Source organism: Rhinoderma darwinii, chromosome 6, assembly GCF_050947455.1.
Source record: "Rhinoderma darwinii isolate aRhiDar2 chromosome 6, aRhiDar2.hap1, whole genome shotgun sequence".
In the NCBI taxonomy this organism is placed as follows: domain Eukaryota; kingdom Metazoa; phylum Chordata; class Amphibia; order Anura; family Rhinodermatidae; genus Rhinoderma; species Rhinoderma darwinii.
The window spans coordinates 105,347,446-105,375,398 of NC_134692.1; the positions used below are offsets into that span (position 1 = coordinate 105,347,446).

The following is a 27,953-nucleotide window of genomic DNA, read 5'->3' on the forward strand; positions in this document are numbered from 1 at the left end:
ATCATTGTGACAACTGTCAAAATGATCACTATACTTTCCCCATCATTGCGCGGCACCCCCCACACTCCTCGCAGCGATCTCGCGCTCCCCCTCAATCAAGTCCCCCCACCCCTCGTGACACCACCCCCCCCCCCACCCGCAGCACATACCCCCCTCTAACTTCTCTTTCTCCTGGCAGGAGAGGGAGAACAGTGTATAATAAAACAATAAATATATTCCAATAAATATATTTCTATCTATCTATCCCCTATCTATCTATCCATCTATCCATTTCATATATATCTATCTCATATCTATCTAGCTGGGTTGATGTAGTTAGGGGCAGTAGAAAGGGGTCCAAGAAAGGAAGGCCAATCCTGTTTCTGACATTCCAAGCAAAATTGCCAAGTTGGGTGATGATGCGAGGGTGTCAGTCTCAGAAATGGCAGCCCTAGTGGATACTGATCTCCCTAACAGCCGGGAGAACATCCCAGCTATTAGTCGGCGGGATGGTAATGCAGGTAAGCCAAGGCAATTGATAGTCGTAGGGGATTCTATAATCAGGAAGACGGATAGAATAATTTGTCGCCAAGACCACCTCAACCGAATGCTTTGCGGTCTCCCTGGTGCCAGGGTTCGGCATGTGGTGGAACGGGTGGACAAATTGCTGGGAGGGGCTGGTGATGATCCAGCTGTTGTGGTCCATGTCGGTACCAACGAAAGAATAAATGGTAGGTGGAGGAGCCTTAAGAATAATTTTAAAGAACTAGGCTACAAGCTGAAGGGAAGGACCTCCAAGGTTGTATTCCATGCGCATCACAGGAAAGACAGCGGGAGCTCAGGGAGTTAAATGCATGGCTTAAGTCTTGGTGTAGAGGAGAAGGCTTTGGGTTCATAGAGCACTGGGCTGACTTTTCATTGGGGTACAAACTGTATTCTGCAGATGATTTGCACCTAAATGGAAGGGGGTCCGCTGTGCTGGGGGAGAGAATTCTAGCTGGGGTGGCGGAGTATTTAAACTGGGGCTGAGGAGGAAGGCCAATGTAGAAAATAAAGGGGTAGTCAGGTTAGAGAGGGGTCAGACTATATTGGTGGGGGGAGAAACAGAATGTGGGGAGAGGACTAGACAACAGGATAAGGAGATCCTTTTGTTACAAAACAGCAGTGTAAATAAAAATGCCCAAATAATGTCAAATCACATTTCTGATAATAAAAGTGAAAAACTGAAATGCAAGTTAAAGTGTATGTTCACAAATGCCAGAAGTCTAGAAAGCAAAATGGGGGAGCTGGAGGCCTTGGTACTGGAAGAAAATATAGATATAGTTGGTGTTGCTGAAACATGGCTGGACTCTTCACATGACTGGGCTGTAAAAAATCTACAGGGTTTTACACTGTTTCGGAAAGACAGGACAAATAGGAAAGGCGGTGGTGTATGTCTGTATGTGAGAAGTGATATGAAGGCGAGTGTGAAAGAGAAAATAGTGGGTGAATACTGTGAGGAGGTTGAAACCTTGTGGGTGGAAATAGAAAGAGAGGTAAACACTGAAAAAATAACTTTTGGTGTAATCTATAGACCCCCCAATATAACTGAGGAGATGGAAGGTCAGCTATATAAACAGATGGAGCGGGCTGCACAGGCGGGTACTGTAGTGATAATGGGAGATTTTAATTTCTGGGATATTAATTGGTGTCATGGTTCGGCTTCAACTGCAAAGGGGAGACATTTCCTCAACCTGTTGCAGGAAAATTTTATGGGCCAGTTTGTGGAAGGCCCGACTAGAGGTGAAGCTCTGTTGGATCTGGTCATTTCTAATGCAGATCTTGTTGGGAATGTCAATGTTCGTGAAAACCTTGGTAACAGTGATCACAATATAGTTGCATTTTACCTATACTGTAAAAAACAAACGCAGGCTGGGAGGGCAAAAACATTTAATTTTAAGAAAGCCAATTTCCCCAGGATGAGGGCTGCAATTCAGGATATAGACTGGGAAGAACTAATGTCAAATAATGGGACAAATGATAAATAGGAGATTTTCAAATCTACTTTGGGTAATTATAGTGCAAAATGTATTCCTATAGGTAACAAGTATAAACAACTAAAATTAAATCCCACATGGCTTACACCTTCTGTGAAAGGGGCAATACATGACAAAAAAAGGGCATTTAAAAAATACAAATCTGAGGGTACATCTGCAGCCTTTGTAAAATATAAAGAGCTTAATAAAATCTGTAAAAATGTAATAAAATTAGCAAAAATACAAAATGGCCAAGGATAGTAAAACAAATCCCCAAAAATTCTTCAAGTATATAAATGCTAAAAAGCCAAGGTCTGAACATGTGGGACCCCTAGATAGTGGTAATGGGGGGTTGGTCACAGGGGATCAAGAGAAGGCAGAGTTACTAAATGGGTTCTTTAGCTCTGTATATACAACTGAAGAAAGAGCAGCTGATGTAGCCGGTGCCAGTGCTGTTAATATATCAGTTGATATACTGAATTGGATGAATGTAGATATGGTCCAAGCTAAATTAAATAAAATAAATTTGCACAAGGCCCCGGGACCAGATGGGTTACACCCTAGAATTCTTAAAGAGCTTAGTTCAGTTATTTCTGTCCCCATTTTCATAATATTCAGAGAATCTCTAGTGACTGGTATAGTGCCAAGGGACTGGCGCAGGGCAAATGTGGTACCTATTTTCAAAAAGGGCTCTAGGTCTTCCCCGGGTAATTATAGACCAGTAAGCTTAACATCCATCGTGGGGAAAATGATTGAGGGACTATATACAGGATTATGTGACAAAGAATAGTATTATAAGTGACAGCCAGCACGGTTTTACTAAGGACAGAAGTTGTCAAACTAACCTAATCTGTTTTTATGAAGAGGTGAGCAGAAGCCTAGACAGAGAGGCCGCTGTGGATATAGTGTTTTTGGACTTTGCAAAGGCATTTGACACTGTCCTCCATAGACGCCTAATGGGTAAATTAAGGACTATAGGTTTAGAAAATATAGTTTGTAATTGGATTGAGAATTGGCTCAAGGACCGTATCCAGAGAGTCATGGTCAATGATTCCTACTCTGAATGGTCCCCGGTAATAAGTGGTGTACCCCAGGGTTCAGTGCTGGGACCACTATTATTCAACTTATTTATTAATTATATAGAAGATGGGATTAATAGCACTATTTCTATTTTTGCAGATGACACCAAGCTATGTAATATAGTTCAGTCTATGGAAGATGTTCGTGAATTGCAAGCAGATTTAAACAAACTAAGTGTTTGGGCATCCAGTTGGCAAATTAAGTTTAATGTAGATAAATTTAAATTTATGCATCTGGGTACCAACAACCTGCATGCATCATATGTCCTAGGGGAGCTACACTGGCGGATCCACTTGTTGAGAAGGATCTGGGTGTACTTGTAAATCATAAACTAAATAACAGCATGCAGTGTCAATCAGCTGCTTCAAAGGCCAGCAGGATATTGTCGTGTATTAAAAGAGGCATGGACTCGCGGGACAGGGATGTAATATTGCCACTTTACAAAGCATTAGTGAGGCCTCATCTAGAATATGCAGTTCAGTTCTAGGCTCCAGTTCATAGAAAGGATGCCCTGGAGTTGGAAAAAATACAAAGAAGAGCAACGAAGCTAATTAGGGGCATCGAGAATCTAAGTTATGAGGAAAGATTAAAAGAATTAAACCTATTTAGCCTTGAAAAAAGACGACTAAGGGGGGACATGATTAATTTATATAAATATATTAATGGCACATACAAAATATATGGTGAAATCCTGTTCCATGTAAAACCCCCTCAAAAAACAAGGGGGCACTCCCTCCGTCTGGAGAAAAAATGGTTCAACCTGCAGAGGCGACAAGCCTTCTTTACTGTAAGAATTGTGAATCTATGGAATAGCCTACCGCAGGAGCTGGTCACAGCAGGGACAGTAGATAGCTTTAAAAAAAAGGGTTAGATAATTTCCTAGAACAAAAAAGTATTAGCTCCTATGTGTAGAAATGTTTTCCTCCCCTTTTCCCTTCCCTTGTTTGAACTTGATGGACATGTGTCTTTTTTCAGCCGTACTAAGTATGTAACTATGTAATCTATGTCATATCTATATCTATCTATCATCTATCCATCATATCTATATCTAATCATCTATCTTGATATATAGTATAGTTTTAGAGTCAATGCACACCATGTGTATTTCGTGCGGTTTTGCCGCGCGGATTTTTGTGTGCGGCAAAACCTCAGCGTAATACAGTACCAACATAGACAATGAGATTCCAGGTCATCTCGTATTTTCGAAATCGCGGCATGTCAATTTAACTCGATTCTGCTTGCGAATTCTAACCCTGTAATTCTACAGAAATACACTGTAAAACCCACAGCATGAAAACGCAGCAATTTACGCAGCAAAATGTAAAAATCGCACAAAAAAAAACGCACATTCAGGTTCTGCGAATCTCTTGCGGTTTTGCTGCATATTTTTCGCCGCAAAATACGCAACATGTGCATGTAGCCTTCAGCTGGGGCTCCACGGCGACTTTGGCTGCGACACGAGTTGCACGTCCAAAGATTACTATGTTCCGTAGCCTATATGGCAAGTAATGACAGTGAATGTGGTCACAGTCATTTTACTTACGATGTAGGCTACCGGACAAAGCGATTTTTTTGCCATGGGACCTGTGTTGTGGCCAAAGTCGTTATGTAGCCCCAGCCTAGGACTATACTATATATCAATATATATGAGAGAGACAGACAGACAGACAGATATTAGATAGATAGATAATCTAAATTGCGATTTATTTATTTTTTTGTGTTATACAAATAAAGATTATTATTATTTCTATCTACCTATCCCGTATCTATATCTTTGATATCATATATATTGCTGTATTGTACAGATTTAGGCTAGGGCTACACGGCTACCTTGGCCGCGGCACTGGTCGCATGCACAAAGATCGCTTTGGAACCAGCTTTGGAAAATTTGCTCCAGATGTCAGAAAAGATCACCTGATTTCAGATATTTGGGGAAAAAAATGCCAGTTTTAATTTTTTCCACCAAAGTCAATAAATTGTCTGGAAAAAATAGATGGCTAAAATCTTTAATATGTCACTAAACGAATAGATTTAGGGGTCATGTGGTTCTACGAACAAAGAATAAAATAATAAACTTTATTAAATTGCCATACAAACAAATATTGTAAATTATTATAAAATTGTCCAATATGGATCTACAATAATCTAAGTGCAGAGGACCCCTTTTAATGCACTATTGAAGGAAAAAATTAATTACTATCCAACGGTACTGACAGGCAGTGGTTGTGATATGACAGTGCCCGTCACTAATTTCAGTGTCCCCATGAGTAGTACAAGGTGATGGCAACTAAGTAAGCCAAGATATCATCTTGTCATAATTTCCCTGAGATAAAAATTCTGTGAGATAAAGATTATAATATTGAGCCCCCCACAAGGCATTGTAGTTAACTGGCCTTATACACACACACACACACACATTGCATTCTTGTCAATAATTCTTCCATTGGCCCTTGAGGCTGTCAATCAAGAATTGACCTATTTAAGTGCTGTCAAACCGGCGGTTGCCACCCCTAGAAGACGCCGGAATGCCGACGAAACGCTCGTCAAGTGCATAGTTTTAATGGTCCAATGTTAGGGTCCTTCTCTCTATTCAATATAGCTGACAATTCAGTGTTTACCTACAGCAACTTCTTGCTCCATGTTCTCTTGCCACCTCCGCTTCTACGGACAGCGGGGTCAGCAAGATGCAGCACATCAGTGTTCACTGTCAGGTGATCACACATGACTGACAGATGGTAAATTCACACACACCACGCCACGACCGGTTCAGAGTGTGCGGAGACTGTGAGCGGCTCACAGAGGTGAGACCAGCGCTGGAGCCCTACTGTCTTGCTGCCATCCCCTTGTACTACTCATACCAATAGGGACACTGAAATCAACACGCTTTGCAGCATTAGTGACGGGCACTGTCATATCACAACCACTGCCTGTCAGTACCGTTGGATAGTACTTAATTTTGTCCTTCAATAGTGCATTAATAGGGGTCCTCTGCACTTAGATTATTGTCGATCCATATTGGACAATTTTATAATAATTCACAATATTTGTTGTATGTCAATTTAATAAAGTGTATTATTTTATTCTTTGTTCGTAGAGCCACAGGCTATTCCACTCTTCCCCTCCCATTGAATACTGGCATACTACTGGTGGTGTACACCTTTGTGGTTCCCTCCATCCATTCTATATGTTAGAATTGAGAGGGTAATTGCAAACTTTCCCCAAATCCTACCATAGGCAGCTCTAAGGCCTGATGCACACGACCGTGTTCGGTCCGTGATATACGGTCCGCATGTCGGCTGCATGTCCCGGACCGAACACAGTGCAGGGAGTCGGGCTCCTAGCATCACACTTATCTATGACGATAGGGGTCACTGCCTGTCCGCGGAACTACTGTCCCGTACTGTAATCATGTTTTAGTGTGTGACAGTAGTTACGTGGATAGGCAGTGACACCTAGCGTCATAGATAAGTATGATGCTAGGAGCCCGGCTCCCTGTACTTTGTACGGTCCGGGACAAGCGGCCGACATGCGGACCGTATATCACGGACCGAACACGGTCGTGTGCATCAGGCCTTAGGTGTCACATGATCATGTAATAATATTATGTAATAGACCATTTCTTATTTTTGAATGAAGTTCCTTTAAATTATAGTTCTTTGACCAATTTACTTTTAATATCTGCTTTATAAAAAGTAAAAACAACATTTTAGGGTCTTTATATTTCCTGGATGTATTTTATACATTTGTTTACCAAAATACATAGCTAGATTTTAAAAAATTCCTAATTTTTTTTATTTTTCAGTATTTTATGATGATGATTTCACAGATGCACTATTCAAAACTCTTTACCGAATAACGCATTCATTAACAAGAATTTGCACTATTTACTTATCTATCGAAAGAAGGTAAGAATTGTTTTATGTGTAAAATATTACCTATTTAAAAAAAAAAATAATGCTAAATTTCCATGTGTATGTGATTCAATCCAGGACCTTTATTCAATTTAACAAAGTGGTGATCCCAACCAGCTACTACCCTGGGAGGGTCTTACATCTAGGTTAGGACTGTTTCCTCTCTCATTCATTCCAATATGGAGCAAGTTAAAAGGAATGTCACATGTATTTGATTCTAGATTCGTAATTTAGCTTTTTCTGTAGGAGGCAAATGTTTATTCTGGTTTTGTATCTTTGGGGGGGTTTTTTAATCGTTGCTATTTATTTTTAAAAACTTTCCTGGGGCGGTCATATTTTAGGCACATACTTCCTTCCTGTATTGTACATATAGACAGTGCAGCAGGGTGTGTGTGCTTTAGGGCAGCTGAAGTGAACTACCCCTTAGACCGCGACATCCCTCTGTATCCCACTGACCCACCCGCCAAGATCGCATGTAGCCAATGGTTGCTATGGCAACCAGGAAGCCTAACAATGGCCTCTTGGTTTGCCATGTACGTAACCCTATTGCACTACATAAGTGCAATGTATTATACATTCGATCAGATCAGTCCTTCAAGTCACCTAGTTGTAGAAAAATAAAAATTTGAAGTGGAAAAATGAAAAATCGCCTTTTGTCTATTAAGTATTTTATTTTTGGAAACTATATATAACTGTTTTTTCCACATCCGTAACAACCCCAACTATAAAACTGTGATGTTATTGATCCAGCACGTTGAACGCCATAAAAAAAATATTTAAAAAAGCCAAAATTTTTCTTTTTGGTCACCTTGCCTCCCAAAAAATTGACTGGAAAGTGATCAATAACTCGCATGCACCCAAAAAGTACACCAATAAAAACTAAAGCCTGTATCGTAAAAAAAACAAGCCCTCACAGAGCTTTGTCGTTGCAATAACGTAAAAATTATGGCTCTTAGAATATGGCAAGATAGAAAACAAATTATATATATATATATATATATATATATATATATATATATATTATATATATTTTTTTTTTTTAAAAAGTGATTTTATTGTGCAAAAGCTATAAAACACCAAAGAAATACATCAATTTGGTATTGTCGTAATCGTAAATACCCACAGAATAAAGTCCAAAAAGAATAAAAAACTATTCCAGAATTTCTGTCTTTCGGCCACCTCTCCAAAAAAAATGTATAAAAAGTCGCATGTACCTCATAATCGTACCAATAAATATATAGCTTGTCCTGCAAAAGACAAGCCCTCAAACGGCTCCATCAAAGGATAAATAGAAGTTATGACTGACTCTCAGTACGGAATGATACAAAATAATGCACCAGACTAATTGATATGTCCAGCAGTTTTTCGCCCAAGGCCCCATGTCATCATTTGCTAGACCCCCATAGGTGGACCATGTAGATGCCGCAGAGATGATTATTTTTTGGGGTCTTGTGCTGCATTTGGGGCTAATGAAGAAGCCAAAAATTAGTCATTACTGGAGCGCTGACAATACCCTGATTTACCATACATCCATGTCTTATGGTACAGAAAGTTTCATTTCAAAAGTTGCCAATCAAGGCCCTAATATTTGTGAACCAGGAAGGGGAGGACCCAAGCACATCTGTCAAAAAATATCATCTCCGTTGGTAGTGAGGCCGCCCGTATTGTACCAGGGCAACACTTTCCAGCGAAGTCCCCCAACTGCTCCTTTTTTATATCCTTCTCTTGTTTGCAGAGTATATTCCAAAAGTGTTTAAGAATGAACACCATTTATTAGTGCGACAACCAGACCTAAAAAACCTGGCTTGTGTGTAAAAGATTGCTTCAAAGCATATCACACATCCATGAATTAAAAATCTCATTATTTAGAGAGAACCCGCTTAACTATTTATGAAGTGTGTGTGTCCAGTGACACAAGTTGAGCACAACATATTTGGCACTGAAATAGCATATCTGTGGAAAAAAAGAAAATTTTCACCCTGCAACATCCATTGCGCACCAATTTCCAAAATGGCGTCACTTCTCGGGGGTTTCCACGGTACTGGTACCTCAGGGCAATGCAACATGGCGCCCAAAAACCATTACATTAATATCTACACTACAAAAACAAAATTGCGTTCCTTCCCTTCTGAGCTCTGCTATGTGTCCACACATGGCCACATATGTGGTATTGCCTTAAATGGGAGAAATTGTGTAAAAAATGTTGTTGTGCTTTTTCTCATATAGTCTTTTGTGAAAAAGAAATATTTGAGCTAAAACGTTTTATTATTTGAAGATTTTTTTTTTTCCATTTTTATGACCCAATTCTAATAAATTCAATGAACATATGTGGGTCAAAATGCTGACTACACCCCTAGATCAGTTTCAGGTTACTACTGTACTGGTACCTCAAGGGCTTTGCAAATGCAACATGGCGGCAGAAAGCTATTCCAGCAAAATCTGTGCTCCAAAAGGCAAATGGCGCTCTTTTGCTTCTGAGCCCTGCCGTGTGCCTAAACAGTAGTTTATGACCACATATGGGGTATTGCCATGCTCAGGAGAAATTAGGGTGCTTATTCTCCTGAATTCCTTATGAAAATGAAACATTTTGAGCTAAAACTGCGTTATATTGGAAAATAATTATTATAACGGCCCAGTTTTAATAAATTCTATGAAACACCTGTGGGTCAAAATGCTCACTACACCTCTAGATGAATTTCTTGAGGGGTGTATCTTCCAGTGGTCTTTTTTGGGGGGGATTCTTATGTTTTGGCACCTCGAGGCATTTCAAACCTAAAATGATGCCTGGAAACCATTCTAATGAAAAGCAGACCCCAAAATCCACAAGGTGCTCCTTCATTTATGAGGCCTGCTTTTGAGTGAATTAGCACACATAAAGCCCCATCTGGGATATTTCTGAAAACTGTAGAATCATTGTAATAGATATTGAGTTTTGTTTCTCTGTTAACATTTGCGGTGTTACTAAAATAAATAGATAAACATTGAATATTTGCAAAAAAAGATAGGAACATTTACACTACCGTTCAAAAGTTTAGGGTCACTTAGAAATTTCCTTATTTTTGCAAGAAAAGCACAGTTTTTTTCAATGAAGATAACATTAAATTAATCATAAATACACTCTATACATTGTTAATGTGCTAAATTACTATTCTAGCTGCAAACGTCTGGTTTTGAATGCAATATCTACATAGGTGTATAGAGGCCCATTTCCAGCAACCGTCACTCCAGTGTTCTAATGGTACATTATGTTTGCTAATTGTGTCAGAAGGCTAATGGATGATTAGAAAACACTTGAAAACCCTTGTGCAATTATGTTAGCACCGCTGTAAACCGTTTTGATGTTTAGAGGAGCTATAAAACTGACCTTCCTTTGAGCTAGTTGGGAATCTGGAGCATTACATTTGTGGGTTCGATTAAACTCTCAAAATGGCTAGAAAGAGAGAGCTTTCATGTGAAACTCGACAGTCTATTCTTGTTCTTAGAAATGAAGGCTATTCCATGCGAGAAATTGCCAAGAAACTGAAGATTTCCTACAACGGTGTGTACTACTCCCTTCAGAGGACAGCACAAACAGGCTCTAACCAGAGTAGAAAGAGAAGTGGGAGGCCCCGCTGCACAACTGAGCAACAAGACAAGTACATTAGAGTCTCTAGTTTGAGAAATAGACGCCTCACAGGTCCTCAGCTGGCAGCTTCAGTAAATAGTACCCGCAAAACGCCAGTGTCAACGTCTACAGATGCTGGCCTTCAGGGCAGAGTGGCAAAGAAAAAGCCATATCTGAGACTGGCTAATAAAAGGAAAAGATTAATATGGGCAAAAGCACACAGACATTGGACAGAGGAAGATTGGAAAAAAAGTGTTATGGACAGACAAATCGAAGTTTGAGGTGTTTGGATCACACAGAAGAACATTTGTGAGACGCAGAACAACTGAAAAGATGCTGGAAGAGTGCCTGACGCCATCTGTCAAGCATGGTGGAGGTAATATGATGGTCTGGGGTTGCTTTGGTGCTGGTAAAGTGGGAGATTTGTACAAGGTAAAAGGGATTTTGAATAAGGAAGGCTATCACTCCATTTTGCAACGCCATGCCATACCCTGTGGACAGCGCTTGATTGGAGCCAATTTCATTCTACAACAGGACAATGACCCAAAGCACACCTCCAAATTATGCAAGAACTATTTAGAGAAGAAGCAGGCAGCTGGTATTCTATCTGTAATGGAGTGGCCAGCGCAGTCACCAGATCTCATCCCCATAGAGCTGTTGTGGGAGCAGCTTGACCGTATGGTACGCAAGAAGTGCCCATCAAGCCAATTCAACTTGTGGGAGGGGCTTCTGGAAGCACGGGGTGAAATTTCTCCCGATTACCTCAGCAAATTAACAGCTAGAATGCCAAAGGTCTGCAATGCTGTAATTGCTGCAAATGGAGCATTCTTTGACGAAAGCAAAGTTTGAAGGAGAAAATTATTATTTCAAATAAAAATCATTATTTCTAACCTTGTCAATGTCTTGACTATATTTTCTAGTCATTTTGCAACTCATTTGATAAATATAAGTGTGAGTTTTCATGGAAAACACAAAATTGTCTGGGTGACCCCAAACTTTTGAACGGTAGTGTATATATTTTACTTTGCCTTTATTCCTGTTAAATACCTGAAAAGGGGTGATTTATGAGGTTTCTAATGTTTAGGCCCCTCAAATCCACTTCAAAGCTGAATTGTAAAAAAATATATATTTTGCAAATGTTGAAAACTGTAAAAACTGCTAGTAAACTTATAAGCTTCTTAACTTCTTAAAAAAAAGACTTATAGTAGGCCTATTTTATTACTTATACAGTGAAGCAAATAAGTATTTGATCCCTTGTTGATTTTGTAAGTTTTCCCACTGTCAAAGACATGAACAGTCTAGAATTTTTAGGCTAGGTTAATTTTACCAGTGAGAGATAGATTATATTAAAAAAAAAAAAGAAAATCACATAGTCAAAATTATATATATTTATTTGCATTGTGCACAGAGAAATAAGTATTTGATCCCTTTGGCAAACAAGACTTAATACTTGGTGGCAAAACCCTTGTTGGCAAGCACAGCAGTCAGACATTTTTTTTTAGTTGATGATGAGGTTTGCACACATGTTAGATGGAATTTTGGCCCACTCCTCTTTGCAGATCATCTATAAATCATTAAGATTTCGAGGCTGTCGCTTGGCAACTCGGATCTTCAGCTCCCTCCATAAGTTTTCAATGGGATTAAGGTCTGGAGACTGGCTAGGCCACTCCATGACCTTAATGTGCTTCTTTTTGAGCCACTCCTTTGTTGCCTTGGCTGTATGTTTTGGGTCATTGTCGTGCTGGAAGACCCAGCCACGAGCCATTTTTAATGTCCTGGTGGAGGGAAGGAGGTTGTCACTCAGGATTTGACGGTACATAGCTCCATCCATTCTCCCATTGATGCGGTGAAGTAGTCCTGTGCCCTTAGCAGAGAAACACCCCCAAAACATAATGTTTCCACCTCCATGCTTGACAGTGGGGACGGTGTTCTTTGGGTCATAGGCAGCATTTCTCTTCCTCCAAACACGGCGAGTTGAGTTAATGCCAAAGAGCTCAATTTTAGTTTCATCTGACCACAGCACCTTCTCCCAATCACTCTCAGAATCATCCAGATGTTCATTTGCAAACTTCAGACGGGCCTGTACATGTGCCTTCTTGAGCAGGGGGACCTTGCGGGCACTGCAGGATTTTAATCCATTACGGCGTAATGTGTTACCAATGGTTTTCTTGGTGACTGTGGTCCCAGCCGCCTTGAGATCATTAACAAGTTCTCCCCGTGTAGTTTTCGGCTGAGCTCTCACCTTCCTCAGGATCAAGGATACCCCACGAGGTGAGATTTTGCATGAAGCCCCAGATCGATGTCGATTGACAGTCATTTTGTATGTCTTCCATTTTCTTACTATTGCACCAACAGTTGTCTCCTTCTCACCCAGCGTCTTACTTATGGTTTTGTAGCCCATTCCAGCCTTGTGCAGGTCTATGATCATGTCCCTGACATCCTTAGAAAGCTCTTTGGTCTTGCCCATGTTGTAGAGATTAGAGTCAGACTGATTAATTGAGTCTGTGGACAGGAGTCTTTTATACAGGTGACCATTTAAGACAGCTGTCTTTAATGCAGGCACCAAGTTGATTTGGAGCGTGTAACTGGTCTGGAGGAGGCTGAACTCTTAATGTTGGTAGGGGATCAAATACTTATTTCTCTGTGCACAATGCAAATAAATATATATAATTTTGACTATGTGATTTTCTGTTTTTTTTTAAATATAATCTATCTCTCACTGGTAAAATTAACCTAGCCTAAAAATTCTAGACTGTTCATGACTTTGACAGTGGGCAAACTTACAAAATCAGCAAGGGATCAAATACTTATTTCCTTCACTGTATGTGTGTTATCATTAACCATCTCAGAATCACCTGGAAAAGTAAAAGCGTTCCAGAGTTATTATCACATAAAGTCACACCTCAGATTTGTAAAATGGGGCTGCTTCCTAATGTCTAAAATAGGCCGCGGTTAAATAAATTGTCCTCCTTCGCAACCAAATTTCTTTTAATGTACCAATGTATCCAAAAAGAAAAACAAAACTTTGCAAATTGTCTTGAATAAGAATGTCCTTTTGTTTTGTGTCTACATTTCATATGCAGATCTATACAATACCATGTAATATAACAAAATAACATCCTGTATATTCAGTGTACAGCTAATACATTTATTATTTTCACTTCGAGAACATAAGTAAATCTTTAAAAAGTGACCAAGAAAATAATAATAGTATTTAGTAAAAACTTTTTGTACACTAGCACCGCCAAACCAATTTATTTTTTTTAAGAATATATTTGGTACTCACATGAAAAATGTGATTATCCTAAAAGCTCTCTTTACATAGTTAGGGCTTATTCAGACGAACGTATAATAGGTCCGTGCAACGAGCGTGATTTTCACGCGCCTCGCATGGACCTATGTTAGCCTATGGGGCCGTGCAGACTGTCCGTGAGTTTCAAACAGCGTGTGTCCGCTGCGTAAATCTCACGACATGTCCTATATTTGTGTGTTGTTCGCGCAGCACGCACCCATTGAAGTCAATGGGTGCGTGAAAATCACGCGCAGCACACGAAAGCACTTTCGTGTGATGCGCGTGATTCGCGCAACAGCAGTAAAAAGTATGAATGAAAACAGAAAAGCACCACGTGCTTTTCTGTTTACAAACATACAAACAGAGTGTCATAATGATGGCGGCTGCGCGAAAATCACGCAGCCACGCATCATACGCTGCTGACACACGGAGCTGTTCAGTACCTTTTGCGGGCGTCGCTCGTGTAAATCCAGCCTTACATAGTTGAAAAAAAACAGGTCCATCAAGTCCAATCTATACTCCTACTGTGGAAAGCAAAACCCATATGAAGTTGATGCCAATTGCCTCATTTGGGGAACAATTCCTCCCTTACTCCAAATATGGAAATCAGAATAAATCCCTGGATCAACGTCCCATCTCCAGAATCTAATACTCATAACCTGTAATATTTTTCAAGAAAGACATCAAGGCCCTTCTTGAACTTATTCCAAAGAATCAACCAACACAACATCCTATGGCAGAGAGTTCCATAGTCTCACTGCTCTCACAGTAAAGAATCCCCGTCTGTGACGGTGGTGAAACCTTTTCTCCTCTAGATGTAGAGGATGCCCCCTTGTCCTTGTTACAGGCCAAGGTGTAAAAAGATAATTGGAAAGATCTTTATACTGTCCGGTTATATATTTGTACATTGTAATTAGATCGCCCATAAGCCGTCTTTTTTTCTAAACTAAATAGCCCCAAGTTTCATAACCTTTCTTGGTACTGGAATCTGCCAATTCCCTTAATTACGTTGGTCGCCCTTCTTTGCACCCATGTCCTGCTTTCTTATATACAGGTGCCCAAAATTGTACACAATATTCCATATGTGGTTTGATTAGTGATTTGTATAAAGGCAAGACTATGTTCTTGTTATGAGCAACTATCGCTCTTTTGATGCATCCCATGATTTTATTTTCCTTAAAAGCCTGGCAAAGGTAAATATACTGTCCACCAATATCCCCAAATCTTTTTCAGTGGTGGTTTTACCATTTAATGCATAATTGTAAAATCTGTTTCCTTGATCCAAGTTCATAACCTTATATTTATCCACAATCTGATGCAATCCAGTAATAACCTGAAGTGGAATTTAAAATCTCATGCTGTTGTTTTACTGATCTGGTTGAATTTTATATACATATCTGCCCTACAGGTCTCCATTAGGGTTTGATATAGCCAGGAGACTGGCCCGGCTTTAGGGAGGCAAACAGAAATTGCCAAGGACCCCAAATTCTAGGGGGCACTGAAGAATGAGACTCCCTGCAGCCACCTGACAATATAGCAGAAAAACACGTTAGTCCACTGTCAGCAGCAATCAACAGCTGATATACGGTCGCACAGGTCCTCGTGTCTCCTGCCCTGCTCTGATCCATGAAGGAGAGGAAGCCGAATGTAACCACCTTGAAAAAGGCTAAGTGGTCAGCTTCCTGTTACAGCAGGACATAACTGAAGCTTGGAGTTGTGATTAATGCATTCCTAACCTTTCGGGTGACTTTTCAGAATAAACTATCATATGTGTGTAAATGAGCGATAACACTATTTCTGGTCATTATATGACTTGCATGCATATTGTAGCAGTTCTTCCCTCTGTATGCTCTTACTCTAATTCTCAGTTTTCTCTGTAGCACACTCTCCGAAATAACAGCAGCATGGAGGATATCATAAAGCAGTACTGAGCAGTGTAGCTGTGAATCCAGCACTGGAACACTAACTATATGATGCTGCAACGTGTGTGTCTCTCTATCTCTGCTACTGCTCCCTCCTCCCCTTTTCATAGACTTTTATGGGCAGCATGTAACCTGATCCCTCTGAGAGCTGATAGTCTGTCTTATCTTTCAAGATGGATTTTAGCAGGAAATTGAGAGTGAATGGTCAGAGCAGGGCGGAGGGGGAGAAGTGCCTGATAAGTGGAGAAAAAGCATTTTGTCCTAATAAGATATATTCTAAAGTTTTTTTTATATTAGTTTGTACTATTGATTTATACAAAAAGTCTGTTGAAAAGTTAGTGACCATTAATCAACTGGTCAACCCAGTAAACCAGGTGTTGTTCAATTTTATTACGCCAATGCACTAGACTACAAGAGATTTAACCTTTAACCCCTTTAACGTTGTTATTAAACTGAACTAACCACCCTCGATTTAAATGAGCCCTAGGTCCACTCAAAAGTATGTAGCAGTGTATGTTAGTAGTTCTTTTGACATTGAATGGCAGCATTATGTGGGTTATAAATGGCTTTATTATGTGGGCGCTTTATGGAAATATTATTTAGATATTGTATATTAATTGTAACTATGTGGCAGTATTATATGGGCACTGTGATGGTAGTGTTTATGCACTATATGGTAATGTTAGGATGCTGCATGGTAGTAGAATGTGTGCACTATATGGTAGTAGTATTATGTAGGAGCTGTATTATTTGGTCTATATATGTCAGTATTACTTAAGCACTGGATAAACGTATTATGTTGGGTACTATTTGGTAGTATTTAAACACTGTACGAAGGTATTATTTAGGGCTTTATATAGTGGTGTTCAAGTGTAAATATTTTGGTAAAAATGCGTAAGTTTGTGAGTTTATAGGTAGAGATGGCATTTTTTTAAATTACAGATACAATAAAAATTGTATAGAATGGGATTTTCACACAGGGCCCCCTTTTTCTATAAAACTGGCCCTGAGGGGAGCTTTCAGATGCTAAGATTATTTAATGGATTTGCTTTTCATACATTTCCCTAATGTATTCGTGTATCCTTAATTAAATACTGTTACATTCAATGATGTGTCTTTTTAAAAATGTATTAATCTAGATCAGGGTTCCACAACCTGTGGCCCAGGGACTGCAGGCGATGTGCAAAGCTATTTTGGGTGGCCCCTAGCAACACAGTGTGGATGGTAATGTTATGGGGGCACTGTGGTGCTGGTATTGTGGGGGCATAAACTGACTAAAATATCAGGCATGGTCTTCTCTCTTTAATGCCCTTTATATCCATGCATCAATCACTGCTGCATCAGACCCTGCACTATGCATAATGCAGTGCGTCAACTTTACCCAGAGTGATCCTTTAATGAGGTATTCCAATCTGAGATCTTTATGGAATATCCCCTGATCGACACTCCAGAGACAATGAGATGAGGTGGAGACGTAGCCATGCACGCTGCTCTCTCCATTGTAGTTTATGGAAAAGTAGAGCCCAGACTTTTATGGCATATACTGTAGATAAGCCCTAAATGTCTCAGATGTGGATACCTCTGGAGTTTGTATGTTCTCCCTGTGTTTGTGTGGTTTTACTCCAGTTTTCTCCCATACTCCCAAAAACATGAAGGTAGGAAATTAGGTTGTGAGCCCCACTAGGGACAGTGAATAATGATATTATCTGTTCATCGCTGAAGTATTGGGACACCTACACATTATACCTACAGGAGCTTTTATGACATCCCATTCTAAATCCATAGACATTATTAAAACTCTTCTGGAAAGGCTTTCTACAAGATTTTGGATTGTGTCTGTGGGAATTTTAGCCCATTAATCCAGAAGAGCATTTGTGAGATCAGACACTGATGTTAGATGAGAGGGCCTGGCTTGCAATCTCTGTTCTAGTTCATCCCAAAGGTGCTCGATGGGGTTGAGGTAAGGGCTCTGTGCAGTCAGGTTCTTCCACAACAAACTCGCCCAACCATGTCTTTATGGACCTTTCTTTGTGCACTGGAGCACAGTCATGCTGGAACAGAATAGGAACCAAACTATTGACCCAAAGTTGGAAGTGTACAATTGTCCAAAATGTCTTGGCATTGTAACGACCAGCGGGCTGTGGACTTACTGTGCTACTCAACCGGTTTGACTTTGCCACATCTAAAGGAATTGTGTAAGTATTCACCCTTTAACCCCCGTACGGGGGTCTGGACTTCGCAGCCGGGAGACTACAAGGTCGCTACCTCTTGAGGTGGTTCCGGTTTGAGCAGCTGCTTGCCTTATGGACCAGGAGACAACGGCAAAGTACACCAGCAGGTGATACCGAAACAGGCTTGGTACAAGTCAGAAATCTCAGGTACGTAGCAGTTTTAGCTGGACACAGACTAGTAGCAGGATACGGACTAGTAGCAAGTAACAGGATTCGGACGGGAAACTTAGCAGGAACAAACTAAGAGTTGCACCAAAGTTGCTCAGGCATCAGGTAACCAGGGAGACTGTCTTGCATACTGGCATCCGTGCCCGCCGAGGGAGGCAGCATAACGGCAGGAATGCACAGCTAGAGCGCCTGCATCAGGGGTGAGTAACCCATCGGCAGGGAGCACTAGCAGAAGCGGCACCCGCCGCCATCATTACAGGTATGCTGAAGCATTAAGATTACGCGGCACTGGAACTAAGGTTCCTAGGCCAACCCCAGAAAATAAAAGCCCTAGCATTATGCCTCCTCCACCAAACTTAACAGTTCACACAATGCAGTCAGGCAGGTAACATACTTCTGACATTCGCCAATCCCAGACTCATCTATTAGCCCTTATGCACACGACAGGGTTTCCCGGCCGTTCAAAAAACGTCCATCACACGACTGCAGTAGGAACAATAGACCCCTAATGGGACTATTCACACGACCGATTTTTTGACGGCCCGGGAAAGCCGGCCGTCAAAAAATGGGACATGCCCTATTTTCGGCCGTTCGCCCGGCTCCCATAGAAGTCTATGGGGCCGGGTTATACACGGCCATCACTTGAATGTGCTACAAGTGACGGCCATGTCTTCAGTCGCTCGCTCCCTCTCCTTCTCCTCCCCACAGTGCGAAGTGCATGTGAGGAGGAAGAGGAGGAGGGTATTTTTTTTGCTCCCTGTAGGAGCGGAATCCCCAATCCCCCAAAGCTTCAGCAACGCTGTGGCCGGTAATTGGGGATTCCGCTCCAGCAGAAGTCCCTGACTTCACGGTGTCCATATATGGACACAGTGAAGTCAGCAACTTCTGAAGCGGAATCCCCGGTGATGTGGCCGGGGATTCCGCTCCAGGAGAAGTCTTTGACTTCACTGTATCCATATGGCATTACCTACATGGGGTGTGTGGCATTACCTACAGGGGGCTGTGTGGCATTACCTACAGGGGGCTGTGTGGCACTACCTACAGGGGGGCTGTGGCAATATCTACAGAGGGCAGTGTGTGGCATTCTCTATAGAGGGAAGTGTGTGGCAAAAATGTACAAATTAAATTCATCCGATTTTAAAACGGACCGGGTAAAAAACTGATGGAAAACGGGTCAAAATCGGCCGTTAAAAACGGCAACACGGCCTGGAACGGATGCAAACCGGCCGGGAAAAACAGCAGATTTTTTCATCCGACACTCGGACCCTTTCGTGTAAATATGGCCTTATGCCTTATTCACACGACAGTGTCCCGCCCGAGCACGAGTGTCGGCCGATAAAGTCGGCCATTTTTCCCGGCCGGTTTGCATTCGTTTTGCATCCGGGCCGGGCATATCTGGACAGTGACATCAGGGGCAACTCCTGAAGGGGAATCCCCATGTGTTCGGGGATTCCGCTTCAGGAGTTTCCCCTGATGTCACTGCCCAGATATGGACAGAGACATCAAGCGCTCTGTCCAGGAACGGAATCCCCAAACACACGGGGATTCCGCTCCTTCAGGGAGCTAAAGTGGCGCTAGCACATAGCAGAGCAGGAAGATACCTCCCTGCTTTGCTATAGTGGCGTCGCTACAATAGTAGCAGCCGCAGCAGCTGCTAGCGGCGCCATCGAAGGTGTCGCGGGGCCAGGGCGCTTTTAAAACAAGCAAGGGAAGGGAGCCAGCGCAGTGCTCCCTTCCACCTGCTGTACACCCCGGCCCTGCCACACAGTGTATCTCCAGCGTACAGCCATTAGTCCGAATGGCATCAACTCCTCCTCCTCACATGCACTCTGCGCTGTGAGGACGGAGCGAGCGACGGAATACATGGCCATCACTCGGGACACATTCCGGTGATGGCCGTGTATTACCCGGCCCCATAGACTTCTATGGGAGCCGGGCAAACGGCCGAAAATAAGACATGTCCCATTTTTTGACGGCCAGGTTTCCCGGGCCGTCAAAAAGTCGGTCGTGTGAATAGCCCCATTAGGGGTCTATTGTTCCTTCAGCAGCCGGGTGACAGCCGTTTTATGAACGGCCGTCACCTGGCCGGGAAACCCTGTCGTGTGAATAAGGGCTTAGACTTGCAGATAGAGAAGCATGATTCGTCACTTCACAAAACAAGCTTTTACTACTCCTGAGTCCAGTGGCGGCGTGCTTTACACCACTCTATCCAGTGCTTGTCACTAAGCTTGGAGATGTAAGCCCTTATTCACACGACAGGGCCGATACACGACTGCAGTAGGAACAGTAGACGCCTAATGGGGCTATTCACACGACCGATTTTTTTGACGGCCCGGGAAACCTGGCCATCAAAAAATGGGACATGCCCTATTTTCGGCCGTTTACCCGGCCGCCCGGCTCCCATAGAAGTCTATGGGGCCGGGTAATACACGGCCATCACCGGAATGTGTCCCGAGTGACGGCCGTGTCTTCCGTCGCTTGCGCTCTCTCTCCTCACAGTGCAGAGTGCATGTGAGGAGGAGGAGGGTCTTTTCCGGCCGGGGGTTGGGGATTCCGCTACAGAAGAAGTGAGTGACCAAACTGTCCATATATGGACACAGTGACGTCACTCACTTCTAAAGCGGAATCCCCGACCCTGTGTCTGGGAATTCCTCTCCAGGAGAAGTCAGTGACTACACTGTCCATATATGGACATTGAAGTCAGTGACTTCTCCTGGAAGGGGGGGGGGATGGATGCAACCTACCGGGGGCTGTGTGGCATTACCTACAGGGGACTTGGCGGCATTACCTACAAGGGGCTGGGTGGTATTACCTGCAGAGGGCTGGGTGGCATTACCTGCAGAGGGCTGGGTGGCATTACCTGCAGAGGGCTGGGTGGCATTACCTGCAGAGGGCTGGGTGGCATTACCTGCAGGGGGCTGGGTGGCATTGCCTACAGGGGGTTGGGTGGCATTACATACAGGGGGCTGGGTGGCATTACCTACAGAGGGCTGTGTGTGGTAACAAATTTAAATGAAATTCATCAGATTTTAAAACGGACAGGGAAAAAAACGGATGCAAAACGGGTCAAAATCGGCCGTTAAAAACGGCAACACAGCCTGGAAAGGAATCGTAATGGATGCTAAATGGATGCAAAACGGCGGGGAAAAATGGCCCAAAACGGCTGTTTTTATCAGCCGACACTCGGACCCTGTCGTGTGAATAAAGCCTAAGGTGTTACGATACTGGCGAACACTGCTGGAATCCTATGGTCAGAAGTAGCGAGCGGAGCACAGTGCAGAACCCGGTGAGATGTCCCCAGGAACAGTGCTTGGAGGGTGGAACACAAGTAGAAGTAGATAGCAAGGAAGTAGGAACAGTCTGGCAAAGACAGTTCTCAGGAGCAGGAGACTGGAACAAGTCACAATACTCAAGCACTGTTTGGTATTCCATGTGGTCTGAAGTAGGCCCAAACAGGAAACAAGGTGGTTCCACACGATGCAACATTTGCCATCTTGGTTAAGGGCAAGTTTAAGGGCAAAACAGCAGCCTCCAGTGGTAAGGAGTAAAAGTGCAGCACAATTCTTCAAAGTGTCAAACAGCGGCCACTAGTGGTAATTTTGCAGTATAACAACAGAATCCTGACATAAGGCCTCATTCACACGACAGTGAAAAACGGCCGTGTGATGGCCGTCCTTTTAACGGCTTTCACATGGCCGTTTTCAGAACAATGATATTCTATGGGTGCATTCACACGGCCGTTTTTTTAACGGCTCGTGAATAATTGCCGTCCAAAAATAGGACGTCCTATTATTGCCCGTTTTAACGGCCTGACGGCCCCCATAGAAGTCAATGGATCCGTTTTTAACGGCTGTCAATACATGTAACAACCGTTAAAAACGGATCTGTTACATGGGGATTGGCAAGGGAACTCACGTTTGCGGCGTTTCTTCAGGTGTGGTCACTCGTCTTCACGGGTTTGAAGGCGTCTCGATGACGTCATCGCCCCGTCGCGCTGCCTTGCCAGATCCCGTGCAGACGAGTGACCACACCTGAAGAAGACAAGAGACGGCGCTGCTCTCGTGAGTATGTGGCACGATCTATAGGCAGGCTGGTGTGGCATCTACAGGGAGGCTGGTGTGGCATCTACAGGGAGGCTGGTGTGGCATCTACAGGCAGGCTTTTGTGGCATCTACAGGCAGGCTGGTGTGGCATCTACAGGCAGGCTGGTGTGGCATCTACAGGCCGGCTGGTGTGGCATCTACAGGGAGGCTGGTGTGGCATCATATACAGGGAGGCTGGTGTGGAATCATATACAGGGAGGCTGGTGTAGCATCTACAGGGAGGCTGGTGTGGCATCTACAAGGAGGCTGGTGTGGCATCTACAAGGAGGCTGGTGTGGCATCTACAAGGAGGCTGGTGTGGCATCTACAGGGAGGCTAGTGTGGCATCTACAGGGAGGCTGGTGTGGCATCTACAGGGAGGCTGGTGTGGCATCATCTGCAGGGAGGCAGGTGTGGCATCATCTGCAGGGAGGCAGGTGTGGCATCATCTGCAGGGAGGCAGGTGTTGCATGATCTGCAGGGAGGCAGGTGTTGCATCATCTACATGGAGGCCGGTGGGGCATCATGTACAGGGAGGCTGGTGTGGCATCTACAGGGAGGCTGGTGTGGCATCTACAAGGAGGCTGGTGTGGCATCTACAAGGAGGCTGGTGTGGCATCTACAGGCAGGCTGGTGTGGCATCTACAGGGAGGCTGGTGTGGCATCTACAAGGAGGCTGGTGTGGCATCTACAAAGAGGCTGGTGTGGCATCTACAGGGAGGCAGGTGTGGCATCATCTACAGGGAGGTAGGTGTGGCATCATCTACAGGGAGGCAGGTGTGGCATGATCTGCAGGGAGGCTGGTATGGCATGATCTGCAGGGAGACTGGTGTGGCATCTACATGGAGGTGTGTGGCATCATCTACAGGGAGGGGTGTGGCATCATCTACAGGGAGGCGTGTGGCATCATATACAGGGAGGCTGGTGTGGCAGGGGGTTGGGACAAAAAAAGCCTGACCAATGAAATTCATCAGGTTTTTTTAATGGCCATGAAAAACTGATGCAAAATGGATGTCAAACGGCCATTAAAAACGGACAGATGGACTTGAAATGGATGAAAATTTAGAGACACACTGATGCAAAATGGCCATGAAAAACTTGTTGATCAGTTTTAAATGGACATTTTTGTTCACTGTCGTGTGAATAAGGCCTAAGGCTTCATGCCCACTTCAGTCTTTTCCTTCAGGGTGCTATCCATTTTTGTCACTGATAGCACCCTGAACCCATTCATTTCAATGGGTCCATGCACACTTCAGTTATTTAAACGGATCCGTTGTTCCGTTCCGTCAAAAGTAGAGCATGTCCTATTTTGGTGAGTGATTCAGTGACCGTGTGGCCCATAGAAGTCAATGGGTCAGTCAAAAAAACGGATGGCACACGAAAGGCTTCCGTGTGCCGTCCGTTTTTGACGGATCTGTCGCCATAGCAACGGCTGGGTGAGCCAAAGTTCACAGACTCACAGACTGCAGTACACATTCATTCCTCAAGATGGATGTGGAGAGACTCATAGCATTGGTGCATGATCACCCAGAACTGTGGGATACATGGGCAGAATGCTACCACGACCGCTATAAAAAGGACGCCGCGTGGGAGGAACTTGCCAAGGAGCTTTTCACGCACAGATGGCAGCAGGGAACTAGTGCCCAGTGTCACAAAATAAGTAAGAGTGCACACATTTCACTCCAAAAAAAAAAAAAAAAACAAAGCAAGCCAAGCAGAGTAATCTCAAACTGTTCTCTATGCTCTGAAAGCTGCAGAAAACCGCACCACAAAATTCTTGTAACCTTTCTATTGGTGTTTCCTGGGACATGTTCAAATGAAGTTTACCGTCCGTTTTTTAAACGGAAGCCAAACGGAAGCACAACGTCCGTGTAAAACGGAAACATGGAACGGAAATGGAGTGCACATGGAAACCACACGGAAACAAAAACGGACACACGGATCCGTCAAAAACGGCCGATAAAACGGTGATGGAAGTGTGCATGAGGCTTAAGGCTTGCATGCAGCTGCTCTGCCATGGAAATCGATACCATGAAGCTCCCGACGCACAGTTTTTGTGCGGATGTAAATGCCAGGGGAGATTTGGAACTCTGCAGTTATGTAGCAGTACTCTGCGACCCCTCTCTGTAACTTTACGTGGCCTAGCACTATTTGGCTGAGTTGCTGTCATTCGTAAATGCTTTCACTTTTCAATACTACCACTCACAGTATATCTTGGAATATCTAGGAGGGAAGGAATTTCACAAACTGACTTGTTACCACGGTGACATCCTTTTACAGTATCACGCTGGAATTCAGTGATCTCTTTAGAACGAACCGCTCTTTCACAAATGTTTGTAAAGGCGACTGCATGACTAGGTGCTTGATTTTTATAAACCTGTGGCAATGGGACTGAATAAAACAGCTGAATTTAATGATTTACAAGTGTGTCCCAATACTTTTGTTCACATAGTGTGTATCTCTTTATACATAATAAATATATATACACTAAACTGATGTTAATGGTGCGGCAGATCAGTCTGACCGCAGCGTTTGCACTACACTGTAGACTATTTATATACGCATACAAAAGCAGTCTGCTGTAAACGCTGTGGTCGCAGCAGCAGATAGTTTATACATAAACACACAGAGGTCACGCTGAATCTTTTTCAGCCTAAATAACATAAAATTGCATTAGTGCAAATTAAATTATCCTCCTTGGTTAAAAATACTCCTTAAAAATGTTAAGAGGTGTATTTGTACTTTGCTGAAAATTTTTTAGTGCAACTTCTTTACCCTTGGGAGCGATACAATCTGACAATGAGGCCCTCGGACCAGAAAGGCTTAAATTATGTGGCTTTTTTGCCTAGTTTTTTCCAGGTTCAGAGCTACCCTCCACATTAATAAAGCTTTTTTCCATACCAATAGTTTAAAAGCTATGTACACCTTTTGAAATTGCTATTTTTTTGTTTGTTTGTTGGTTTTGTTTTAATACAAATTGTCGATTAGTGTGTTTTGGTGCAACTTTCTAAATACTGTTTATTAAAAATTTGTTTTACTTTTTGAGATGCAGCTGCTTTGTATTCTGTATACAGAGCAGCTGTATCTATTGCTGAAACCTGTATCCGTCAGGTCAGCGGCACTGATAGGCTCAGTGTCAGCGGGTCCACGCAGGATCGAGCGGTTACCAATCACATCTAAGTTCGTAACTTAGATACGATCGATGAAAGGTGGTTCCCTCCTGTCAGAAGAGATAAGCACGACCCGCTGTCACTGAACCCGTCCGTCCCGCTGATCTGATGTATTCAGGCCTTAGCGCTAGATTCAGCTGCTCTGTATACAAAACGATTTCAAAGGTGTACATAGCCTTTAATTATTTAAAGCCATAAATGTATTTATAGTTAATGCTGTGGAGATTAAGTAATTAATGACTTTGTATATCTTTCTGCTTGCTAGCTTATAATATAAAAGAATGTAAAATAAATGTCACAAATGCCAAATGCTCTGTAGAGAAACATCAGCTATTATAATCTAACTGCAACAAATTCTGTGTCACGATCTGTGGGTATGTGGACCCACTGGGCCGTAGCGCCGTAGCGGGATAGCAGCTGGCCAATTAGTGCACCAAGTCAATGTCTATATAGTCCAAGCACAAGGGTACCTGTAGCAATTCAAGAAGTAGTAACGGCTAGGCTCAGATGGGACTTTGGCAGCAGACACCAGGCGTGGTGTAACACAGACATGACCGATCGTACAACACGACTCCAACTTTCTAGGACACAGGAACAACGGTAGCATGGGATACAAGTAGCAGGTACGGGAACACTGGGAACAGGATTTCACTAAGGCACCATTTGCAAGACTAACACGGGTAAACACAACAACGCTAAGGCAATGAGAAAAGGGCAGAGCAATGATCATTGGTAAATTAATGATTATTTTCATTAAGGCCGGGCACGAGCGTGCGTGCGCACCCTACGGGACACAGCAGAACGGAGTGAAAGTGAGCGCTGGCGTCTCCTGGGGAGGAGATGCAGGCAGGCGCTCACAAATCCATGGCTGCGGCCGTCCGGGTGTGAGTAATCCCGACGGTCCGCGGCCATGGACATTACAGTATCCCCCCTCTTATGCCCCCGCTTCTTGGGACCAGAGCGAGAGAGGAACTTTTTTAATGAGGGCAGGAGCATTGAGGTTCTCTTCTGGCTCCCAGGACCCCTTCCAATCCACCAAATAAAACATTCTTCCTTCTACTTTTTTTGAATTACAGGATCTCCATAACCTCAAATACATCGGAAGAACCGCTGGGAGCAACTGCAGGGCTAGGCGTTTTTGTGTAGTGGTTCAGAACCACAGGCTTCAAGAGGGACACACATGAAAGGAGTTGGGGATCCTGAGGGTAGGAGGCAGCCAAAGCTTGTAAGAGACCGGGTTGATTTGCTGTAGGATCTCAAAGGGTCCGAGGAACCTGGGAGCAAACTTGTATGATGGCACCCTCAGCCGGATATTCCTTGAGGATAGCCAGACTTTGGTACCTGGAAGATGCAGAGATGGCTCTCTTCTCTTAGCATCTGCTTTTCGCTTCATGCAATCGACTGCCTGCAGAATAGAGGACCGGGTTTGCTGCCAGACCTGTAAAAAAATCTCCAAATGCAGAGTCAGCTGTTGGTAACAGGGATGTAACCGGAAGAGGAATTTGTGGATGTTGGCCGTAGACAATGTAGAATTGTGTGGAGGTGGTGGACTCAATTGTGTGGTTGTTTTACGAAAACTCGGCCCATGAAAGAAGCTGTACCCAATCATCATGGTGCATGGAGATGAAGTGGTGAAGATAATTCTCCATGATTTGGTTAATCCTCTTGACTTGGCCATTAGACTGGGGATGATAGGCTGAACAAAAGTGCAACTTCACGTCTATGAGTTTACAGAGAGCTCTCCAGAATTTCGAGGTGAACTGAACCCCCCGATCAGATGCGATATGAAGAGGCAAACCATGCAAACGGAAGATGTGCTGGATGAAGAGATTCGCCAGCCGAGGAGCAGAAGGTAGACCGGTCAGCAGGATAAGATTAGCCCTCTTCGGGAACCGGTTCACCACCACCCAGACCGTATTGAATCCTGCAGAGGAAGGAAGGTCAATGACAAAGTCCATTGTTATATGGGGCCAGGAAGCATTGGGCACAGGCAGAGTTTGGAACAGACCGGCAGGCTTAGAGTGAGCAACTTTGTTGGAAGCACACACAGTGCAGGACGAGACAAAGTCCACAATATCTTTGGGCAGCGTGGGCCACCAGAAATGACGGGCAATTAGATCTCGGGTCTTACGAGCACCGGAGTGCCCAGCCAGTTTGGAGCAGTGCCCCCAGCAAAGGATTCTCCTCCTGTCTGCCATACTTGCAGAGGATTAGCAGAAATAATACAGGATGGGTCAATGATACTTTGCGGAGGCTCCACGGTGTCCTCTGTTTACAATGACCTGGACAGGGCATCGGCCCTCACATTTTTGTCCGCGGGCCGGTAGTGGAGCACAAACTGGAACCGGTAAGTCTCCTGGTATACTGACATTGAATCTGCGTGATTTACACGGCCATAGACGAGGAGACTTACTTTCTCCTGGTGTATCAGCTGATTGCCTGATACTGTCTGCAGTGCTAACAGCTACAAAAGATCGAGATTTACACGGCCATAGACCA

General features: G+C 43.4%; 1 protein-coding gene across 1 annotated transcript in view; it reads left to right on the plus strand.

The window, feature by feature from the left end:
• METTL22 (methyltransferase 22, Kin17 lysine) overlaps positions 1-27,953 on the plus strand; it is a 228,847-nt gene that overhangs the window by 184,973 nt on the left and 15,921 nt on the right. The window contains exon 9 of the mRNA XM_075831314.1: positions 6,877-6,979. Within this exon, the coding sequence (XP_075687429.1) occupies positions 6,877-6,979 (103 nt within the window). The remainder of the gene's footprint in view (positions 1-6,876; positions 6,980-27,953) is intronic.